At 38.0% G+C, this 24,487-nt stretch overlaps 1 protein-coding gene across 4 annotated transcripts in view; it reads left to right on the forward strand.

Moving 5' to 3' along the window:
- Nucleotides 1-24,487, forward strand: part of LOC137283497 (lethal(2) giant larvae protein homolog 1-like) — a 120,828-nt gene that overhangs the window by 13,838 nt on the left and 82,503 nt on the right. For all 4 annotated transcript variants that reach the window (XM_067815028.1, XM_067815026.1, XM_067815027.1 and 1 more), the window contains exons 5-8: nucleotides 8,240-8,352; nucleotides 16,095-16,238; nucleotides 22,276-22,348; nucleotides 22,892-22,975. In XM_067815028.1, coding sequence (XP_067671129.1) covers nucleotides 8,240-8,352; nucleotides 16,095-16,238; nucleotides 22,276-22,348; nucleotides 22,892-22,975 — 414 coding nt within the window. The remainder of the gene's footprint in view (nucleotides 1-8,239; nucleotides 8,353-16,094; nucleotides 16,239-22,275; nucleotides 22,349-22,891; nucleotides 22,976-24,487) is intronic.

Genomic DNA, 24,487 nt, shown 5'->3' on the forward strand with positions numbered 1-24,487 from the left:
ATGTGTAGACTCCTTCCGGAACTTCAGAAGTTTTTCTATGTTTACCACATGGTGATGCTGCTACTTCCAAGTTCCAACACTTTGGGCCCGCCATAGTACAGCAATTGGTGAGGCATATTTTCCAATTGAAACCCTTGAGTGGGTTCTGAGTCTTCTGATAGTAGTCGGTAAATACATTGATCTTTCTTACATGTGCAGTTCTTTGTTAAATTTCTAATGAGTTTTGTATACTGTAGGACCCATCCAGCACAGGCACTATTATATAAATTTTCTATATTTAGGAGAAGTCCAGGTAAGATTAGGCATCCTGGAACATCCAGCGGGACGCGTTCCTGAGGTGTGTAGTCTATGTCTTTATTTTCCCATAAAACACATTGCTTGCTTCCAACGGGATGGTCAGTTGCACCACACTTACATGTTGAGTTGTCTCCATCAAAGGTTAGAGGGCGGCTTTGGTTAATAGTGAAGCATTTATTCTCAGGTTCCGAGCAATTTTCCATTAACTGTGTGAAATTGGTTTGGTTGGTAAAGGTGAATAAAATCAATTACTTCTCCGTTTTCGACATACTCACGGAAGATGCACAAATTGAGTTCTAGAAATTGTTTTGGAATTTGGTATCGTTCATAGAAGATGTATCCCAATCTCTCCAGGATTTGTTTCTCTCGGTCAGATAGAAATACATGTGGGACACCTACAATTTTTTCTACATTAGAAGTGATCCGCGTAGTCGGTAGTGAAAGGAAGCCACCATCATCTGAGGCCCGTCAGATTTTCATGTATCGAGCTTGTGATATGTGATATTTTTTCTTCGCTTCCCGAGCGGATAAATTACCTGACCTGATCTCAACATAGCTTCCCGCGGTAGTTTGGTTCTGGGCATTTTATACACTGTACTTTTTTTATCCCCCGGCATGTCTGTCCGTCCATCCGTAATCATTTTGTTTCCAGAGCATAACTCAGAAACAGTTCAGTATTTTCAGTCCAAACTTGATAAATATAATGGTCTCAACCTATAGTTGTGCCTTATGCTATTTACAGAGTTTTGGCATTTTTATTTTTTTTGTTTTTCCATGGAACATTTTGGTGTTAGTCTAGTAGTGGGGCAGGCTTCGTTTTCGGAGCATAACTCAAAAACCGTTCAATATTGTCTTGCAAAACTTGGTAGATATATGTGACAGACCCCAAAGTGGTGCCTTTGGAAATGTCCATGGAAATGTTTTTGACTTAGTGTCAAACTGGAGGAATGGGCTTCGTTTCCGGAGCAGAACTCAAAAACCATTCAATATTTTTCAGCAAAACTTGGTATATATATATCAATCGGAATCTAAAGTGGTGCCTTTTACTGTTTCCAGGTTTTAGTGATTTATCATTTTCTCAGTTCCCATGGAAACGTTTTTGACTTACTCTCAAAAGTGAGAGGTGTTTCGTTTCCGGAGCAGAACTGAAAAACTTCTTAATATCTGTCAGTAAAACTTGGTAGATATGTGTGGCAGACCCCAAAGTGGTGCCTTTTGCTAGTTCCTTTTTTTTTTTGATGTATTATTTTCTCGGTTCCATGAACATGTGGCTGACTTCATTTCCAGAGCACAGCTCGAAAACCATTTCATATCTTTCGAAAGATCTTGGCAGATATACGAGACAGACGTTGAAATGGTGACTCTTTCTGATTACAGATATATGGCATTTATACTTTTCATGAATTCCATGGAAACAATTCAGACTTGGTCTAAGAACACAATAAGTAACTGTCCGATGATTTGTCCTTTCAAATATGATGGATTTTGAGAACGTAATTGCAGTGTCAGGTTCATCTAATATTATTTGAAAGATGTCCAAAACTTTATTAATAAAGTATCTTTAAAGGTCACATGCAACGTAAAACACAACTTTGCAGATTCTGGTACCTTTCGGTATGCACTTACCGAAACAAATCATAAAAAATGCCAATTCAACCTATAAAGTTGAAAAAACGCGATGAAAAAAAAGCCCGCGAAATCGGAGTTCAAACGTTTCACTAAATTCCCCCCAGCGCTGGGGGGAAAACTGGTTTCAACTGCTGTGCTGCGCTGCGTCCATAACGCATGCGCAGTGAATAGGTTCGCGGAGCATGAAACAGTATGCATGCCCAGCGTCTGAGGTCGTGAGCAGTAGTCTAATCTTGGTTGTGTACACAAACAAGTAATTAATCTACTCGTTACGTAAAACAACTTGTTGATTGTGGTAAGCAGTCTCTGTCACAGAGAAAGCTCAATGTCTGGTTTATTGACACCTATATGTCTGTCTGCCTGTCTGCTAAAGACAACATGCAATACACAGCTTCAATCATTGACCACGTGCAATTTTTGTTAACACCTATCAGACTATACGACACAAAGAAAATAAGTTGATTTATGACTCGTGCACCCGAGTCCCGTGTCTGCCACATTATGTAATTAGGCACGTGTGATACACATGAAGTTTTTATGTCTGTGGGTTGCAAACAAACTACATTCATTTTTTTTGGATGACTGGATCTGACGGAAACTGGTGCAAACCCTTGTCAGTTTCAAGTCCTGCTTTGTACTTGGACGAATGACAGATTCCAGCCACGCAGTAGTTTACCATCTCTACTGACATGATTTTTTATTGGATCGAGCGCAAATTCAGAGAACATGTATTTTCCAAACCCAACATATCTATGTACATTCTTCATGGATAACGACTTCTTTTCGTGTATATGATTTTGTTTGACAACAGTATATGAATCCATACTGAAACGACGCATCAAGTACACAAAAAGAAGTTGTTATCCATAAAGAATCTTACTTTCTTGTGACTGGCTATACTTCTAAAATGCCCATCAAACAGATCATTTTTCTGTACACACAATGAACCCTCAGCATATCAGCAAATGAACCAGCCAATCGGAAGCCGTCATTACACTTGAGTGCATATCCACCCGCTTATAATTGTGTTTATTTGTTTTTTTTAAAAGCAGCAATGTATATTATATGTCATGAATAAGATACATATGTGTTTTAATTATGTTTGATTTTTTGGTTGCATGTGACCTTTAAGCATGATTATTCTGAATATGTTGCCACAGTAAATATGTTAGTTCTTTTTTTGTGTAACTGGTCATACTTTTGACATTAACTCTACTTTTCGTTTCAGCTGTCAGCCTGTCTTGACTCAGTTTTTTAAATAAGCAAATTCTGTGGCAGGAAAGTGGCAAATTCTGCACAGATTCTGCAACAAAATGTGTTTTCTGTGGACATGACGTTTTATTCTGCATGGAAAGGTAAATTCCACAAATTTTCTGCAACTGAATCCTAGAATCCCTGAGGGACTGATAAAACGTGATGGAGGTGACATCAGTCTTACAGAGAAGGCATCTCCCTTGAACAGTTGGCAGTCCAGAAGTGAACTGAATTCAGAATGTTTTTCTGTTCCATAGCAGAATAAAGGGGTGCAAGAATCATTTTACACAGATGTAAGTGCTCTTACAAATGTAATCATTGATTTTGGAAGTCCTTTTCTTGTGCATGGACATAATCTTCTCGTAATATCAACAATGGACATTGCTGCATCAGCTGTTGTAGAAACTTTAAATAATATTGTACACCTTAGGAATGATCGACTTTGTTTTGGAACGGTTCATTAGAACATACGAGGAAGAACAAACTGTCACTTTTGTCATCACTTCAAACAAAATGACAGTCATCCTGACAGTAAACAAACCAGAATTTGAGGTAACATTACTAGATGGATTAAAAGTTGTGGTTATGATGAAGATGTTTTCATAATTCAGCGAGGGAGTTTACCAAGCATCTAGAAAACCATCTGGAAAACACAAGAAGACTTGATATTTTCTGGGATGTGTACTAGCCAGTGTGCAAAGAAGTAGGCGAGACTATGGATAGAGAAAGCGTGTTGAAACTCATTTCTTCAGTATTCACAATATTGATGTATGATAAAACAAGTGACGATGTGAATCTGAACAATGTAAGAAAGTTCATGTCCTCGTCAAAGGTTAGAGAAATGGAAAAAATACCTGGAACATCTGCAGCTTTCAAAGAACTTGCTGAGAGAACAGTTTATCAGGGAGGACATATTTATAGGATATTAAACGAGCTTCCCCTTTCGTATCAAGTTTATGTCACGAGTGAAACAATTTTGGTTTGTCACAAGCTTTATTCATATCAAGTTTATGTCCCGAGTGAAATATTTTTGAAAGGGGAATGAGTTTCATATCCTATTTATTAACCATGTTCTAAAAAAATGAAAATATCGTTAAAATAAAGAAATATTTTGCTTTCCTATATAGAACCATGTCACGCGGATTAATACATCATATTGGTGATTGGAATGTCAACTGCTTCACTTCAGGAAAACGTAGAGGCAGTGTATTTCCTATATGGCGCCTTATCACTAGAATATAAACATATTAAGACAGAAGCAAGTTGTAATCAAAATATAATTCTTTTCAGTTGAGGATTTGTTTTCAAAAGCAATAATGTAATTCATCAAAACACTTGTGAAGTGTAAATATTTTGAACTTGACTACATGACCTAAATCTTGCCTGAACATCAGTCAACCATCACTGTCGGGCTAGTTGTCATGTTGAGAAGTGTTCACAAAGTAGAAGATTATTGGGAGCATTTAATTAGGACTCAACAGCAAAGATGAATGTGAACAACAGGGAACAGCATGTCACAAATAGTTGAGCTTAATGTTCTTCATCGGAGGACGAGTTACAGTAAATAATTTGGCGATGCTTGGCGTAGGATGCCAGTGACGCCTTCTCATCTCGGCTTGGAATTCCCACTTGTCAAGATTCGATGTTTATGTTAAAGACTCAGCCGAAAATTGGGTCTGAAAACACAGCCTACAACCTCGAACGAAGACGATTTCAAGCCTATTGTGTTCAGATTCTGGGAAGTGCTTTTGACCTCTACATAAGAAACCAAGGGAGGCACGGCAGTGACAACATGTTTGTGTGGAAGGACATGAATGGATGCGACAGACAGTGGCCGTGATAGAGATAAAAGAGCGCCGCTCGTCTTTTGATGTTGTGTATTACTTGCAGTCCTGACAACATACATGCAGAAGGTAGTCAATCCCTTGATAGTATTCACAACTCTTCCAACCAACTGTCTCAATTTTGAAGAAATCAATAATTTTTACGGGCGACACCCTATTTGTTTACACTCATGAGGGATCTACTAGATGTATTTGTTTACTTATTTTTATAGATTGTTTTATTTTCGTTTTTATTACAGAAACTTGAGTTATTATAGAAAATAATGCTAGTAACCACACTAAATGAAATAAATTTTATCTAATTCCACAGAAGTGTTTTCGTTTTTCATGAATGAAATGAGTGATGAAAGTAGTACCAGTAATGTTCACATATTAGCCAATGAAATCACTCGAAGGTGTTATGACACACCTTTACGAAGTACGACGTGGGTAATAAATGGGAACGGACAATCGCTATGCATCCAACATGTGGGAGTCCTCAAGGTCAGCAATACCATACCTGTCAAAGGCCTGTCAACAACTGTTGAAGTGTCGCTGCACGAAGGATGTTGCGATAGATGCAAGTGTCTCAAAGCTGCCCTAAACTGCACTGCAGTGAATCTTTGTGGCCATCTTGAATTTTCAGTGCCCCTCTATCTGTATTATTTTTTTATCATATAAGCAACATATCTGCCAATTTTCATGTATGTAACATGAAAATGCATAATTATAGCATTATCCGCTGGACTAGTATGACTGCAGATAAGGCAAGGACCCCACTTCACCTTAAATCTGAATTAAGCTTACATGTTGAGTACACTGATTGAACTGCCAGCGTACTCACATCCTTGTGTTCAGCTAGCAGAAGTTGAGTAGCAACAAATCAGTATTTATTCACACAACTTCATCCTGTTTTTAACACCATCTGGTAATAAAACTTGTTCTGTAATTGTCCCCTGCCGCAACATGGAGAGGCTTACTGTGTGTTCAGTGGTGTCTGTACGCATGTACATCCTGATTCTTGTTAGCATGATACCTCATAAACTATTGTACCTTGAGGTTATTTTCAAGGTCACTGTGATGCTTTGAACAGTTTTAACTTTCATTGGCTTCCACAGATACAACACCTTTGTGCTTGGTGCACATACAGAGATTTCTTGTTGCCAAAGGTTATTCAAAGAGTTGCTATTGCATCAGCATTTATTAAAGCTGTTCATGTTGCAACCATCAACTCTGTTTTGGCTATGGCCACAAATAATCTTTTCTGTGGTGCCTGAAATGAATCGCATTTTCAATTCCACATGCTGTCTGTCCATGTCTGACAAGTTTTGACCTCAAGCTCGGGACCTTTCAGTGGTTCCTACACATCTTACATCAGCAGAAGGAATTGACATAGGGTACAAGTCTTGTGTCGGCCACAGTCTAATCTGTGTGTTCCTTTGTATGGTTAGCAAAGGGCATGTCAGAGCTCTCAACATCTGCCTCAAGTCTTCGAAAGATTGTCATTTGAAAAATTCAATGTCTTTGTATTTGGGGCCTTACTGAAATGAGAGCAGGGTTTCCCGGACTCTTCCTATGTCATTGCTTACGATAATGATTTGATGTGAAATCTTGCAACTCTGGATTGCCCAGACCTTGAGAGGTTTGTGAAAATATTGCTAAGGGTTTTCAGAAGCAGCCCAGAAAAAACATCTGATTAAAACCAATTTATGTATTAGAATACTCTTATGCAGGGATATATAGTCGACTCCCCGTGTGTCTGTCCGTCCCTCCGTCTGTAATCATTTTGCTTACGGAGCATAACTTCAATTTTTTTAGACCGAAAGTGGTAGCTATAACCTATGGTTGTGCCTTTTGCTGTTTACGGATTTTTGGCATTTTTATTTATTTTGTTTTTCCATGAAACGTTTTGGTCTTACTCTAAGAGTGGGGTTAGGCTTTGTTTCCGGAGCATAGTTTTTTTTGTGATTTCTTATTTTTCTCGGTTTCCATGGAAACGTCTGAAAAGTGAGAGGTGTTTCGTTTCTGGAGCACAAATCTGAAACCTTTTAATATCTGTCAGCAAAACTTGGTAGGTATATGTGGCAGACCACAAAGTGGTGCCTTTTGCTATTTACAGGTTTTTGCGATTTATCATTTTCTGGGTTTCCATGGAAACAATGCAAACTCAAAATAGAGGGATGGGCTTTGCATGGGGGATATATCATCTTCTGTTTACAGATAAATGGCATTTATATTTTTCATGACTGACATAGATACTATTCAAACTTAGTCTAAAAAACATAGATACTATTCAAACTTAGTCTAAAAAACATCAAATAACGGTCAGATGATTTGTCCTTTCAAATACTGTAAAATTTATTTTCGCGCAGCTTAATTTTCGCGGAAACAGAAAAATTGACTAATTCGCACGGTTTAATTTTCGCGCATCGTCAAAGTACAGAAATCACGAGAGTATAACACAGGTAACAGTAAACTGTAAAGAAAACACTGACCCTAGCTGTCGTCCTGTCACCTGCCTAATTAGCTGGGGAAACATGGGCCTTCCGCTACGTTGAGACACGCAATGGAGCACTGAAGAATCCATGTTGAGATTTGCGTAAGAAATCATTGACCTATGTGACCTCGACCCGTGACGCACTTGGCCAATCAGCTACTCAGAGAGCTCTGTGCACGTGTACCCGTATATTGTCAAACTACTACATGCGCAATGGATTATCCAGACCTACGACAACATATCCAAGAGGAAGGATTTAATCCAAAGCGTATTTCGCCAAGCATTTTTAATTTAGTAAAGTCGTGTGCATCGTGTCAATCAGAGACACTGAAAATGACATGTGCTGAATCAACTATTTAATTTGTTTTTATGTATCTTTTTGTTTCACTGAGTCATGAATGAATGACGTGTACTTGTAGTCAAATTACTAGCAATACAAAACTAAAACTCAAAGCTTTGTTTGTTTTTATTTCCACATTTTATCATAATTATTCGCGGAGGTTTTATTTTCGTGCGAAAATTAAACCCCCGCGAATAATAATGATTTTACAGTATGTGGGGGCTAGGGGGATATGTCATCTTCTGATGACTCCAAAATTGTTACCCTTAAGACCCAGGTTTGATTCTCCACGTGGATACAGTGTGTGAAGCCCATTTCTAGTGTGTCCTGCCATGATAGTGCTGGTATGTTGCTAAAATCGGCATAAAACTTAACTCGCTCACTCTTCTGGTATTTCAGGGTCGTGTGGTCAGTGTCTGCAGTGACAATTCACTTCATTTGTGGGAAGTCAACCTGCACAATGGAAAGTCTGTGCTAGATGAGGTCAAAGAATATGTGCTTCCTGAAAGCAAGTGAGTTATGAAACACTGAATGCCTTTTACCCTTAGACTGCTCAGTTGATTTGAAGGCTATCATCAAGTAAAGTTAATTAAGGCAGAACGTCTCTTCTCTCCTTTTTATCCCCCCGACATGTAATGCAGGGAATATGGGAGAATATAGTTGACGCCTCATCTGTCATCTGTCCATAATCATTTTGTTTCTGGAGCAGAACTCGAAAACCGTTCAATACTTTTCTGCATAACTTGGGAGATATAGCAATCAGAACCTGAAGTTGTGCCTGTTGCTATCTACAGGTTTTGGGATTCAGCATTCTCTCAGTTTCCATTGAAATGTTTCAGAGTGAGAGGTGTGTTATTTCCTATAGGACATCTGTCAACAAAACTGGGTAGATATGTGTGGCAGAACCCAATGTGGTTGCTTTTGGTATTTACAGGTTTTTTAGGTTTATTATTTTCTCGGTTTCCATAAAAACATTTTGGACTTAATCTCAAAATGGATGGATGAGCTTCGTTCCTGGAGCAGAACTCCTTTACTCACTCAATGTTTTTCTGCAAAACTTGGTAGACATGTGTGGCAGACCCCAAAGTGGTGTCTTTTGCTATTTACACATTTTTGTGATGTATTATTTTCTCAGTTTCAATGGAAATTTTCTGGGCTCAAAATAGAGGGGTGGGCTTCATTTCCGGAGCAGAACTCAAAATCCGTTCTTTAGGTTTCTACAAATGTTGGTAGATATTCAATATCTTACAGCAAAACTTGGCAGATATTTGAGGCAGACTACAAAGTGGTGCCTTTTGCTGTTTACAATGTTTTGGCATTTTTGTTTTTCTTGGTCTCCATTGAAACAGTTCTGACTTAGTAAAATAGAGGGATGGGCTCTGTTTCCGGAGCACAACTCAAAAACTATTTCATATCTTTCAACAGATTTTGGCAGATATATGAGACAGATCTTGAAATGGTGACTTTTTCTGATTACAGATATATGGCATTTATACTTTTCATGAATTCCATGGAAACAATGCAGATTTCAATATTCTTACTACTGATATTTCATAAGTATCTGGCTTTAATTTCGTATATTTGTATTGGCAAATATCCGCGCGAAGACAACTTAAAAATTAATTCTGAAAAAAAAATAATCGAAAACGTTCGTCATAAACAAATCATATTTTCGATGTCATGACAGGTCTTACTGAAATGGCACTATTACGTTTATTTAAAAATGTCATGTCATGAAAATAGCAGAATAAAATACATGATTTATAAACATTCCTGAGTGCAAATTTCAAGTGGTATGGTTCATTAATTTTTGCACAAACCCGCAAAAAGCCGGTGTTTGATCGTGTGACACGTACGAAAAACAAATATGGTGCGCTTCGTCCAACTCCTACATAAAATATAGCTTTTTTGGTCAGAAGAAAGATTACAGAAGTCTTCTTTGTAAGACCTGGCAAAAGAGGGAGAATTTCTCATTCTACAAGTGTTCCATGTATCATTTTCTGTTTGGTATGACGAGAGACAGACGAAAATTAAGATCGTGAAATCTAACTTGTTTTCTAGTAAGTGCGAAGGTCACCGGATGTGGGACAGGGACAGGGATTGCCTGATGAAATTCATACACTATTGAATATTAACAGAAAAGTTGGAGCTATTTCGTCTGACAAACCCAAATTTAGCACAAATAACTGTTTAAAATGATTAATCAGAACTCATAGAAATTTCTATGTAGTGTGTTTTTGACTATATAATTCGCACACAGCCGAACCAGTTTGACCTTGTATGCTCCCGTGACCCGGAAACAGTAGTCGATCAACACTGCAGATGCAAGTTTTGTAGTATCTTTTATTTGAATTTTTGTTCATATTAGGCACATTACTTTATTGTCCACTGAATATAAAGACAGCAAAGATATAATTGTGATGCATGTTGATCTCAGCATATTCTTTTTTTCACATGATCCGACACGAAAATGTTTACAAAGATCATTCTCAACAACAGGTGCGCGGATATGGGCGTGGCATTTTATGTTTCATAATAACATTCATGCTTTTCTTTTTATGACGATGTTGTGTTGTAGCAACTGCAGTAAACATGTTTTATAAACTAAAATATATTTTCAGTTATAGTTTCACATGAAATCGGGGATGATTTGATAAATATTGCGTTCATATTACATGATTGGAAAATTATGTCTCACTTCAGAACAAGTTGAATTACATTCATAATTTTATGCAATAAATTAACGCTCGTGTTGAATAATTATGATAGATTTGTCAGTGCTTTATGCTTCATAACTGGTTACAACTTTAAATCTTTTCATATATTTTCATATGTTAATTGATATTAATATGACAATTATTTTTCTCTCCCAAGTAGACATGCAACATGCAAATAACCAAATTTTAATTGATGTCATTCAGTTATGTGGAAAACTGACAATTTTACACAATTCTTTAATACAACTACATGTATGCCATAAAATGTATGGATAGATGTTATATATTATTTTGTGTATTTTATTTCTTTATAATATCATGCCAAAATGTACATCAAATACAAATGGGTGATGAGCGATTTTTGTTTTCAACAGTACCTCTTTGTTTGGTGAATTTTTTGAATCACACATGACTAATGTCATATATGTTGTTGCAGTAACAGTATATTTATCAGAAAATGTTATCATTTGATAAAAAAAGAAACCATATACATATAAATATAAGTTATATTGTCTCTGGTGAAAGTAAACAGGCTTCATATTCTGTAAATGTAAATTATTCTGCCTTATTGTCTTTTCCTGGGTTTAGGAGCAATGTCACAATATGAAATGAGTCTATTGAACTTTCAAGGATTGTTTTTGTTTGCAGAAGTGTCTGATGATGATATACTCCATTTATTTAGTGTTCAATAACCTAAACTATCATAAAACTAGAACCATCAAGAACAGTCTTCTTTGAACAACAAAATGCCAAGGACTGAGCAGTCTTTTGCTAAAGATCTGGAAGCATTTGATATGTACGTCTTTGCCATATACATATGGCAATGAAAAAAAGTCCAAATTGAAGTCTTAATGAAATAGCTCCAAACTGGACAACAAAAAACATTCACTGCAGAGCAGTATTAGGAAAAAGAAATCTACTTGTCCCTGGTACCACCACATGATTACCTTGATGCCAGAGACTAACACAGGTTGCACCTCATGCTCAACAATTAATCATCTGTCACTTGTAGTTTTGATATTCCATATTCAAAATTTCACTACAACAAAATTATTCTAGGTCTGGTATGATAATTTCATATTACTTCATGAAACTTCATCACAAGAAAAGATGAGTTTGTCTTTCAATCACTGTCAGTGTAATCATTGCTCCAAGAGTTTGGATCATCAGTCTGTTTCCCAGATGAAGTCTGTTTTAACAGTAAAATATGAACATAGACAGTGTGCAAGTAGGTAAAAAGTATGGCCATAAACATGAGGTACATTTTGCAGTTCAGGTTGCACTAGTGCAATATCTAAAAGCTGTATGGAGCCACGGACTGAGCCACATGACATGATTTTTTAATACAAATATGCACACACGTCAAACAATTTGATCTGAAACATTACTTGCATTATACTTGGTAGAATTAACCCTGAAAACTCTGCTGTTTGGAGTAACAAAATAATTTCAATTTTGCCCCAAATTCGTGAACAAAAGATGTGATGTTTAGCTGTTTTAATGTCTAAAATAAATACTGATTCACAAAGACGATGACAGGTGGTTTTTTTTCTAAGCAGTCATTAATTTTTATGAAATACATTTACTGTGCGTTACATTCTCACACTAGCTCTGGTTTCGTTCGTTTCTGCGAAAGGGAAACTGATTTTATTCATGACATCTTCAATCATCAAAATTGTACTTCTTGTTACGATATACACAGAACAATATAATGTTATTGTTACGACACACTGACAATTTATAAGTCTCCCCGTGTCAGAACATTCTTTGAAAAAAATAGACCACGAAAATCATCGACTTCGGATTTGCTAAACTAAACATCAACACATCGACAGCTAACTTGAGGGAAAATACTACAACACAAGCAACAAATGACAACTGCTATTGAACACAACTAACAGTACATAATTGGGGATGATTGAAAGGTAATTCTGGTGTATAGTATGGATCTTACGGAAATTTGAATCAATTTAGAAAGTGTATCAATGGTCGTTTTCCAACTCGTTTATATTTTACCTCCACGAGTGCCATGCCGTGTACGCGCTTCCGGTTTCATCAAGGGTGGGTACAATTACAAATATTGTGATATTGTTTCATGATCTGCATTATATATGTACTCAGTCATTTTCTTTCAATGTATATGAGTTCAGATTCTGCTTATGAACACGTATTTTCAAACATCCCTCGTGTCTTGTCGCTTAGAAAAACCGCAAGGTTGGCCACGCCCTTTCGGGTCACCTTACGGCTGTCAACATTTGTGAATGTTGGAAGGTTTATCAAACAAAATCAAAATAAACTCGCTAAATATGGTAATTTCTGTGCAGAGACAATAACATTTACCTATTCACACCATGTAATTAATTCCAGATAAAATAGTTGGATATATCAAAAGGATGGCACATTTTTTTTCGGCATCATGATGCATGTGGACTTGTTTGTGTACCGCCGTTGCCATGATCGTTCCTGTTCGTCCAGTCGATGATGTAACATTGAGATTGGTTTTGTTTGTAATTATTTAAGCCGAAAGTTACTAATTTTTAGGAAATGGGAAACTTGTGAGCTTTCTCTTTGTCAAAGAACAAAAATATTGATTAAACTATCAAAAAATATTTCATTATGAAGAAAATGTTAGATTGGGTACCCCTAGACGCGGTGTGCTTGAAAGTCAACAATGGCCGTTATTTTCGACTGCGCGCCGAGAAATTTGGTGATCACATTTTTAATTCGCAGGCATTTCGTTTTAAGCAACACATACATATTAAAAGATTACATATATATTAAAAGATTACATATATATCAAGTTGAGAATTCCTGCATTCCATACATAATTCATATGACACGTAAATCCGACTGGTTGAATAATTATTGCAAGTTTTATTTGGAGATCTCATTATCCTGCACTCCTATCAAATGGGTTCGACGGCAGCATTGAGAGGATAAAAGAAGTTGTCATCCATATACACTTATTCGAAAAGCTGCCATCAAAAGCGACTTATAAGAGGCGACTAACGGGATCGGGTGGTCAGACTCGCTGACTTGGTTGACACATGTCATCGGTTCCCAATTGTGCAGATCGATGCTCATATCGTTGTCACTGGATTGTCTGGTCCAGACTCGATTATTTACAGGCCGTCGCCATATAGCTGGAATATTGCTGAGTGCGGCGTAAAACTAAACTCACTCACTATTCTAAAAGGTATTTGAAAAGGATTGTTTCTACAGCCTGCTCATACAAAAAGTTCATTGACACAGACTGTTTTTTCAACAGCTGCTGTACAATACAATATTGTTTGGTTTGCATTGAACAGGACTGCAACCATTCAAATTTGTTACGTATTGTAAATCATGAAATTAATGCACCATGAATTTAATTGCGAGTGCAAATCACTTCTAAAATGCGTCATGAAATTAATGCTAGCTGAGGATGCTGTGTTGATCAGAAAATGCGAAACCCTGATTCTTTGATGTTCATTTTCTTTTCATTTCATATTACCACACACTAGTGACCTGAATTGAGCTTGTTAAGCAATGAATGGAATGGAGCTGACAATGTTTTTATTACGCTGCCATGTTTGATCACTTGATTGCTTGCTATTACTTGGCTTATGACAACAGTGACTATGCTTGTCGTAAGAGGCGACTAACGGGATCGGGTGGTCAGACTAGCTGACTTGGTTTACACATGTCATCGGTTCCCCATTGCGCAGATCGATGCTCATGTTGTTGATCACTGGATTGTCTGGTCCAGACTCGATTATTTACAGACCGTCGCCATATAGCTGGAATATTGCTAAGTGCGACGTAAAACTAAACTCACTCACTCACTCACTTATGACAACAATGATAATATAAATGTAGATTTATGCATAAGTGTAATGCAGCCTCTCCATGCCAAATGGATGGAGGCCGCGATTTCAAAGGTGAGCAAAGATCGCGAAACGATCCTGCTTGGCTGGAGAATGTCCTTTCTGGCTGAGGTGCTTCCATGACTTTGAACAATTGACAGTGATTGTAACCAGTGATAATGACATGTGACTTGCAATACCTGTAATGAGGAAGTGACCTGTATTGACAGGTGTAGTGTGTTGTGTCAACACTTCTGCTTTGTGACAAAATTTGCCGATGAATAATTTCAATGGGTATTAATTAGTGTCAGTGAAATGAGTGCTCGATTGTCAATTAATGTTATACAAGATGTCTAAGTTGTTGTTTTATTCTGTATTGATTTGATGAATGCTAACCTGAAGAAGATAAAGACAAGAAGAGATTTTCGTTTTCTGGCATTAGTCGAGTTCTCAAAAGTACATCCCCAGACTGAAATGCATCATTTAAATAATGCGACACATGTACAGACATATTTTTCGCATTAATAAAATGCTTGCATTAATTTCATGATTTACAGTATTTGAAAGTCTGGGTGTCAGCATTTGTATGCCAATGTAACATGGGTTGAATGGGGTATAATGATGTCTCTCATTAACTGAAGGGACAGAAGTCATTGTGTGCATGTACTGAATATGAATCAATGTAATGCCTAAATTGAATTAGTCATCACTTGCAATAGCGCGTTTCGCGATACCATGGATTCTGTTAAACCGCAGGGTAATCTGTGGCTTCCATTAAAAGTTGAACTGCGATCACGCCCCTTCACGAAATCGAAAATAGATCATCTGCTGTTGCGCTCTGACAACTTAAACTAGTGAAATTTAGTGCAGATGGCAACTGACAGTGTTCATCTTACATATTTATTGTGCTTCAGATACTTAAAACATGCAGGGTTTTCTCAATAATCATACCAACCTCTTAGTAGTAACATATGAAACGTCAGACATGCTATCAGTCGAGTTATAGGGTATACATACAATGTTTGCCATGATGTAACAAACCACGCTATAGTGCTGTAAAACGCTGTCATCCGAGGACGTATGGTGTCACAAACCACATTTTACTGGATTAAATTCAATCTTATTCTTAGCGATCACCAACAGATTACAGTCTTGTAATCAATCCATGGAACGCGAGACAAGCGTTCTGACTCACTGAAGTCATTTTTAACAATTATATGGCCAACATTTTGTTTTTCACAATCAAAGTTGCAAGTACCACAGGAAGTCAGAAGTGACTTCTCAAACTGTCTCCAACGTATCCATCCAGTGTATCCAGACAGGTAACAGTCTGTGTTCATATTATGACTGGGTACAATACACGAAATAGCAGTTTTGTTATGTCCTTGGAAAATACGATTTTACTCGGCCTTTGTTCCACATTACGTAATAGGTACTATAACGCAGATGTCTTATAACGCAGGGGGTCTTCCATGGACCCCCAAGACCCAAGTTATGGCGAGGGATGACTGTATTTACTTTTAATCAGTGTTTTGGCTATGAAACTACCAGGTAAATATCTTAAGTTTGGAAAAAACAAGACAAATAAGTATGTTTTTGTTTTAACAAAGGACAGAAAAATGCTTAGAGTGATTTGTGAAGATCCTTTTTAGGATATTGTAACTAATGTCTTTGCTATTTGATGTATTGCAGACAGACGAAGGTGTCTACTAGCTGTCTGTCTCTGGATGGTGACCAGGTTCTTTTGGGAACAGAAGGTGGAAGCATATACATACTAGACATTGCTTCCTTCACTCTTCTCGACCAGTTCATACATCAGGATGTGGTCATGCAAAAGTATGGACTCTGTTTACTGAAGTCTCTTTCAACATAATTTAGTTTACATTAAAAATCATTGCATTGTGTCAATGTGCTGTGATGACTTAAATCAGATAAACAATGATTTCAAGGTGAGGTTTGTGATTGTAAGTCCTGAATGAAGAAAGAATGTATAAAGTTCTATTTGCCAATTACAACATACTATCACAAACATAAACAGATATGAGAGAGATTGCTATGTTATAACAGAAAATGCAATCATGTCGAAATAAATAGGATATTGTTAGATATGGAGGAAACATTATTTCTTGATCACTTGTGTGAATATGCTATCTGTATTACATAAATGACTAATTTTTGTTATAGTTAGTAGTAGCTATGACTAACATACTATTTTCAGAGAATAAGTGGATATGTATTGCTATTACTTCTAAATTGGCCCCCGAGAAGTTGGTTAGATGAGTGTCTATTTTTATAGAAAAACAACTTTAATTTTTCCTTATCCTGGTGCATTCTTAATTGCTTATCTCCTCTTCCTGGCGAAGGTAATGGAACTCCTGAAATCCCTTCAAGTTCCCCTCTAAAAGAACTGGACGTGAAAATACACTCACCCACGAGTAGCCCCTCTTCCTGTGCACATGGTCAGCTGATTGTCGATGATAATCATTCTCTCCCTGTTGCCTGATGAGGGTGGCTGGAGGCACCAGGGATCCTGTATACATTCTTTTGGTCCTTTAACTAAATTTGTGTTGTATGCGGTATTTGGCTTTTGTATATGTATCATTAATATCAACTTTGTGATTAATGTATTTAACTTTAGTCTCAGTTGATGAAATCATGTCTCAAGTGTAGATTACGGCTGTCAGCGGTTGACCTGCACTTACTTTGTCTGGTGTGTAAGCCCTTATATTCTGCTAATACTCGTCGTAGATTTTGTATAAATTCACCTGAAGCAGAATTTAATTTATACATACGGTCTGTTCACAGACATGCGAGAGACAGGCAACGTTGCATTACATAAGCCATGTCTAAATCTGGTGAAATACATTCTGGTAACATTCCAGTGAAGTCGTCGAAGTCCTCGTGTTCCAGATCATCGCAGAATCAACATTCTTCAATGAAGAAATTGTTTAGGGAAGAGATCGTCCCCCAACAAGAACGACACATCTTTGACAAGCCTCCGTTGATGATATGCAGTGAACAAGATATCAACTAACGTAATCAACGTGTGTCGTTAACTAGATCGACACCGATGGCATCATCAACGCCTCTCCCCAGCTCTTAGAAGGCGCCGCCTGGAGTCATCCTCCCCTTCAGACTTTGACACACATAGTCAGGATTGTAGGCACTCAGGAATGAAGTTAGACACCACAGAGAGTCATCGCCGGAGGATGTTCTCTTCTCGGATTTGGAAGTCTCATCGTGGATCATGTATGGCTTAAACTTAGTCTCACCATCTAAGGATTCAAGTGAACTGAATATGTATCAGATGAATAATGATGACATCAATACATTAACATTCCTGCCAATAGCTCCCACATCTACGATCCCTGAGGTCAGCAACCAAGTTTCAACAACGTGCTGTCATTCAACGCACGTCGTTTCCCTCTTCTTCACATGTAACCATTCATCAGAGCATCTGATGTAAACAAAGGTTACAAAGTAATCAGCACAGCCCGCAGCAGATCCTACAAGGTAGAAGATAAGAGGCTTGCTCAACTCGACACTACTACGAGATGAACATTCATCGGACTAGCTGGATCTAGAGCCATCAAGGAGACTCTCATTTCAAAGTTCAGCAATCCTGCCAACGAGGAAGGGAGAATGATCCTGTCTGCACTTATCACTCAGAGGAAGGATCAACAGTTTAAGTCTGAACACCTAGCCTCTACTACTGCGGGTCTTAAGCTTCTGCGTCGTCAAAAGCTCCTGTTTGCCTTGTCATGGAGTGAGAACTTCACAAAGTCTTTGTATCAAGCCCCATGGTCTGCACCTGCTGTGTTTGACGGGAAGATTGAAGAGGTAGCAAGAACAGTTGGTCAAGATTGCATGGAAGTCATGATGATCAAATCCATTGACACTTTGACTTCAGTCCTTAAGCTGACAAATCAGTGTCACACTAGCAAGTCCAAGCTCTCCAGGGTACAAAGAGCGAGTGATAAGAAATTCAACGCTCGAGGGGAGAAGTCATCATCTTCTTTTCGTTGTGCCTACAGAGGAAATAAGCACCCTCAGATGTCAGGCCGTTCATCTAGGGGCAGAGGAATAAGTAAATGCTGAAGATCAGGTTCAGAACGACTGGAGTCTTCCACCCCCAACCGTTCCCATACAACAGTTTCAAGTGGGTGGACGTCATCAACTCTACTGGAAAAATTGGTTAATCCACAACAACTATTAAGTCATTAATATTCTGCGAGACGGCTACAAGATTCCGTTAAAAGATACTCCGCCGCTCACAAAACTATCAACTCCCATCATCTATGTAGACAATCAACTAGAAAAGTTGACCAGTGCTATATCAACACTGTTGCAGAAGGGAGTGGTAGAAGTAATACAGCCACAGAGTCTTAACGCCCGACTTATACTCCCCAATCTTCTTAGTACCGAGAAATTCTGACTCATTTACAATATGAAGGAATTCAACAACAAAGTTTCTACTGAAACCAGAACACTTCAAGATGATACATCTTCCTCAACTAAGACTCCTCATCCGACCGGCAGACTATCTAACCAGGATAGATGTGCAAGATGCATATGTACATATCCCAATTCATCGAGAATCCAGGAAATATATGCGCTTCCTTTTCAACGGTCAGCACTACCAGTGGACGTCCTGCTGTTTGGAATATCTTCGACCCCGTGACTATTCACACAGGTAACCAAACCCATCCTCAGTTATCTACACCTCGTGGGGCTATGCAATGCTTTCTACCTGGATGACGGCATACAAGCGCATCAAGAGAAAAGTCAACTCAGACTACGGGTAGACTTCACAATCAGGCTACTAACACAACTGGGATGGTTAGTAAATCACCTAAAGTCAATATTGGAGAGATTGGTTTCCAGCACTTAGAGAGTTGGGACAACCAGTACAACTACCAGTGGAAGAATCTTCTCATCCACCCTCACACAAAGCAGGTGCACGGCAAGCCATCTGCATTCTGACTTCACGTATGGACTGTATTAAGACCTGTTTGAAACACAGTCACCTTAGCCTACGGAAATCCACTCGTACACTATATGATGACAAGTGGAAACGATTTGAGGCGTACGCCAAGGAGAAGTGATTCAAGGCAATTAAGGTGACTCATCCTCATATAGCAGATTATCTATGCCATCTCCCTCATTCCATAGGTCTGAAAGGCTCTACATTATCTACATACTTGGCAGCTCTCAGCTGAGTCGTTACCATGGGAACGGGGACCAAGCTGATTTAAGTACCATAGTTACTTCCCTTACTACACTCCTTCAAGTTGGAAGATCAACAATGCAGATTTAGAGCTCCACCGTGGGATCTTTATGTCGTACTCCAACATCTCACAAGTGATTTGTATGAGCTGCTCGATCAGACCTAATTGAACTGCTGACTTAAAAGACACTGTTTTTACTTGCCTTGGCTACAGCTGCACGAATGTCAGAAATTCATGCTCTAGACTTTAATCGAACAAAGTTTGATGCAAGTCACCAAGAAACAGCTCACCAGGGTCTACGATGTGATTTTATTGCAAAGAATCAACAGCCAGGTCAACCAGACAGACAGTTCTGCATACCGACCTCGTCTTCAATCCTGGGTCCTCATGATACGCAAGGCTTATCATTATGTCCAGTCAGAGCATTGAAGATATTCATTGCACGTACCAAGTCTAGAAGACAACGGCCTGACCTACCGCCATATCCGTTGGATTCTGTAAGCAATAAGCATGAGTCAGGATAAGGAAAAATATGTAATTTTCTGAAAAAAAATGATATTTTATACTTATCCTGACTCATGATGAAAGCCCTCCCAGCTGCTCCTCACAGACACGCTGAATTCCTATATTCTTGTGTCGGGCTATTAAGAGGAGAGTAGTTATCATGGACAATCAGCTGACCATGTGTGCGGGAGGGGAGGCTACTCATGGGTGAGTGTATTTTCACATCCACTTCTTTTAGAGGAGAACTTCAAGGAATTTCAGGTGTTCCACTACCTTCGCCAGGAAGAGGAGATAAGCAATTAAGCATGAGTCAGGATAAGTTTAAGATATCAATTATATTCAGAAAATTACATTTCTGTTTTGTTGATGTCTCGACATGGATCCTAATGATGTTGTTAAGTGCAGTATATCCTAATAGGTAGTCCTCATTCTTCATGTATTGATATTGTTCTGTAATCCAGCATCAGATCTTTATTTTGTGGTGGTTTTATATGTTAGTCAGATTCTGAACTCAGTCATTTAGTGAAATGACTAAAAATTTCAGTTAATTCATGAAAAGACTAAGGGTGCATTGCAAACAACCGCTTGCAAGTCATGTACAGTGATTTGCCTCAGAACAGATTTCTAGCTTTCTGTCCTTGCAATAGCATCAATCGCTGGATGTTCTCAATTGATCTCAAACCAAAATGGCGGCTGAGGAAAGTTTGAATTCGATGGCTGATCAAAATTGTTCGGCTGCCAAATTGACGAAAAACAGCTTACATCCCAGCATTATAAGTTTGTTCCACAGGTTCAATGTAGTCATCAACAATCATAAATTCATCACTCATCATCGAGACTCTCCTAATACGTTCTCTATTAGTGCCAGACGAGCAAGCGGTAATCGCTCCGCCAGTTTTGGAAGAGCAATAAACGCTTCAAGCTGTTGCAAGCCCGAAATATGCAATTCATTTGCTTACTCTAAGCGATTTTCGACTTGCAACTCACCCCAAGACTGTCAGCTACTTCACATCATTTTGTGTAGCAACTATCAATAGACGTCAGTCATTTCATGAAATTTCACCTAATAACTTAATGTACAAAAGTTGATCAAAATTTCATCACTTATTGTCACTGTCAGTGAAAACTATTGTGGCAGCGACTGTTGCACTTCAGCTTGGCTTTGAAGCATTAACACCTGTTTGACTCGTGATGTGTCCAGAGCACCATATGACACAAAGTGTCTGCCACATATAGATGAAATAAAATTTAATGAATTGACTGAAGCACATTTATTGATGTTACACGAATACACAGGGGTTATAGTTGACACCTCATTCGTCTGTAATCCACCTGGAGCATAACTCAAAAACCATTCATTATTTTTCTGCAAAACGTGCTACGTATATCAATCAGAACGTAAAGTGGTGGCTTTTGCTATTTGCAGGTTTTTGAGATTTAATATATTCTCGGTTTCCATGGAAACGTTTTGGACTTGGTCACAAAAGGGAGGGATGTATTACGTTTCCGGAGTACAACTCAAAAAATTAACACCTTTCAGCAATATTTGTCAGATGTGTGAGGCAGATCTCAAAGTAGGGCCTTTTGCTATTTGCAGATATTTATCCCCCTGGTATCTAATCAGTAATCATTGTTTCCGGAGCATATCTCAAAATTTGTCTAATATTTTTAGACCAAAATTGATATATATATATAATAATCTGAACCTATGGTCGTGCCTTTTGCTATTTACAGATTTGGGGCATTTTTATTTTTCTATATTTTCCATGAAAACAATTTGGACTTGGTCTCAAAAGTTAGGGATGGGCTTTGTTGCTGGAGCACAACTCGAAAACCATTTGATATATTTCAACAGATATTGGAAGATATATGAGACAGATGTTGAAGTTGTGCCTTTTGCTGTTTACAGATATATGGCATTTATGTTTTTCATGATTTCCACTGAAACAATTTAAACTTAATCTAAAAAATTTATGAAGTAACTGTCAGATGATTAGTCCTTTTAAATATGTTGGGGCTGGTGGGTTGTGTCATCTTCTGATGTCTCTTGTTAATATCTTCTAAGTACCAACATAGTTTTCTTGCTGCAGTGTAGCTGTTTGGTGTTCATTTGTTCATGTTCACAATTTTCTCCATTGCAGTGTCCCTGATGACTTCAAAGTAAATCCAGGCGCTGTAGAGGCTATTGCAATGCATCCAACAAATCCAAATAAGGTGAGACACTATTTGCACTAAGAATCTGAACTTGGTATAAGTTATCACAGTTTTTATCCCACCGTCATGTAAGGAGGGGGGATATAGTCGATGCCTTTTGTTTTTGGAGCATAACTCAAAAGGCATTAAATATTTCTAGACCAAACGTGATAGCTGTAATAAACAGAACCTGTGGTTGTGCCTTTTGCTATTTACAGAGTTTTGGTATGTACATTTTGATCCCCCCGGCATAATTTTCCAAGTTTCCCTGGAAAAGATTTGAACTTAGTCTCAAAAGGGAGGGATGGGATTCGTTTCTGGAGCACAACTTGAAAACTTCCGAATATCTTTCAGTACAACTTGGCAGATACTCTAAATTCAGAAAATTGCTAATAATCCTGAAAATGGCCCATTGTCTAAGTTCTCTATCCCAATCCCTGCTTTAGTTTCTACAAAATGTCAACTTGAGTTATGGAGTTGTAGCATGTTTTCAGATAAAAGTTAAGTTATGTCTTTTATGCACCTTGGTGTCTAATATAATTTCACAGTTCACTTTTTTGGCAGTTTCTTATTGGCTACAACCGTGGACTAATTGTGTTATGGGACAACAAGGAGAGCAATGCTGACAAGACATACAATGCAACACAGGTATGGAAGATGATAGGATGCTGGCAGTCTTAGCTGATCTTATCTTTCAAATCACTCAAGTTATAGGTATGAAAAACAACTTTTGTGCTCAGCGATATACTGTATGGTACCCGTGGATGTTCGACTGTCGGTCTATTATCTGCTTGCGTGTAAATTGCTACCAAATTTCAGTTTAGATTTTGTTGGAGTAATTACAGGTACCATTTTTATCTCCCACAACGCGTTCTGCGGGATGTATTGAAATGCGCTCCATCCACCCGTGCACGTTTATCTTTTACGGAGAAGAACTTTAAAACCATTGAATATTTCTTCACCAAACTTGGCACATAGATCTGGTGGTCTTCTGATGCCTTTTGATTGGTTTTGAAATGTTTTTGGTGTTTCCATGGCAACAAGTTTGACTTAAATTGAAATTGGTTGTAACGCTCTTTTCCAGATCTGAACTCGCAAACAAACTGTTCACTATTTCTTCACCAAACTTGACACACATTGGTCTAGTGGTGTATTGGTGCTTTTTGGTAGTTTTGGAATTCTAAAACCCCCTAGGTGTTTCCGTGGCAACAAGATTGTCTTTGACTGAAATTGCTGTTTTCCGGAGCAGAACTCTATAAAGCTTTTCAATATTTCTTCACCAAACTTGACACAGAGATTGATCTAGTGGTGTACTGAGGCCCTTTGGTAGGTTTTGGAATTCTGAATAAAATATTTTTGGCTTTTCAATGGCAACAATTTTGACTACAGCTGAAATTGGTGGTGGTACTCTATGCTGGAACAGAAGTCTCAAATTGGTCACTATATCTTCACCAAACTTGACACAGATTGGTCTGGTGATACCTTTTAGTAGTTTTGGATTTCTGAATGAGATGTTTTGGTGTTTCCATGCTATCAAGGTTGACTTCAACTGAAATCGATGGTAATGCTCTTTTCTGGAGCAGAACTCTCAAACTATTTAATATTTCTGTGCCAAACTTGGAACATAAATAGACCTCTGTGTCTGCTCGTGTCTTTTGGTAGGTTTAGAATTCCGAATGAAATATTTTTGACCTTAACAATTTCAACAAGTTTGACTTCGACTAAAATTAGTGGTAGTGCTCTTTTCCAGAGCAGAACTCATTCTGTATTTCCTCACCAAACTTGTTACATAGCTTGGTCTACTGGTGTGCTAGCGTCTTTTTATCCCCCCCCGGCATGTCCATCATGTAATCATTTTGTTTCCGGAGCATAACTCAGAAACCGTTCAGTATTTTTAGACCAAACTTGATAGATATAGTAATCTCAACCTATGGTTGTGCCTTTTGCTATTTACAGATTTTTGGCATTTATATTTTTTTTGTTTTTCCATGGAACATTTTGGTGTTAGTTTTATTGTGGGGTGGGCTTCATTTCCGGAGCAGAACTCAAAAACCGTTCAATATTCTTCCGCAAAACTTGGTAGATATATCAATCAGAACCTAAAGTGGTGCCTTTTGCTATATACAGGTTTTTGTGGTTTATTATTTTCTCGGTTTCCAT

This window comes from Haliotis asinina, chromosome 5, assembly GCF_037392515.1.
Source record: "Haliotis asinina isolate JCU_RB_2024 chromosome 5, JCU_Hal_asi_v2, whole genome shotgun sequence".
In the NCBI taxonomy this organism is placed as follows: Eukaryota; Metazoa; Mollusca; class Gastropoda; order Lepetellida; family Haliotidae; genus Haliotis; species Haliotis asinina.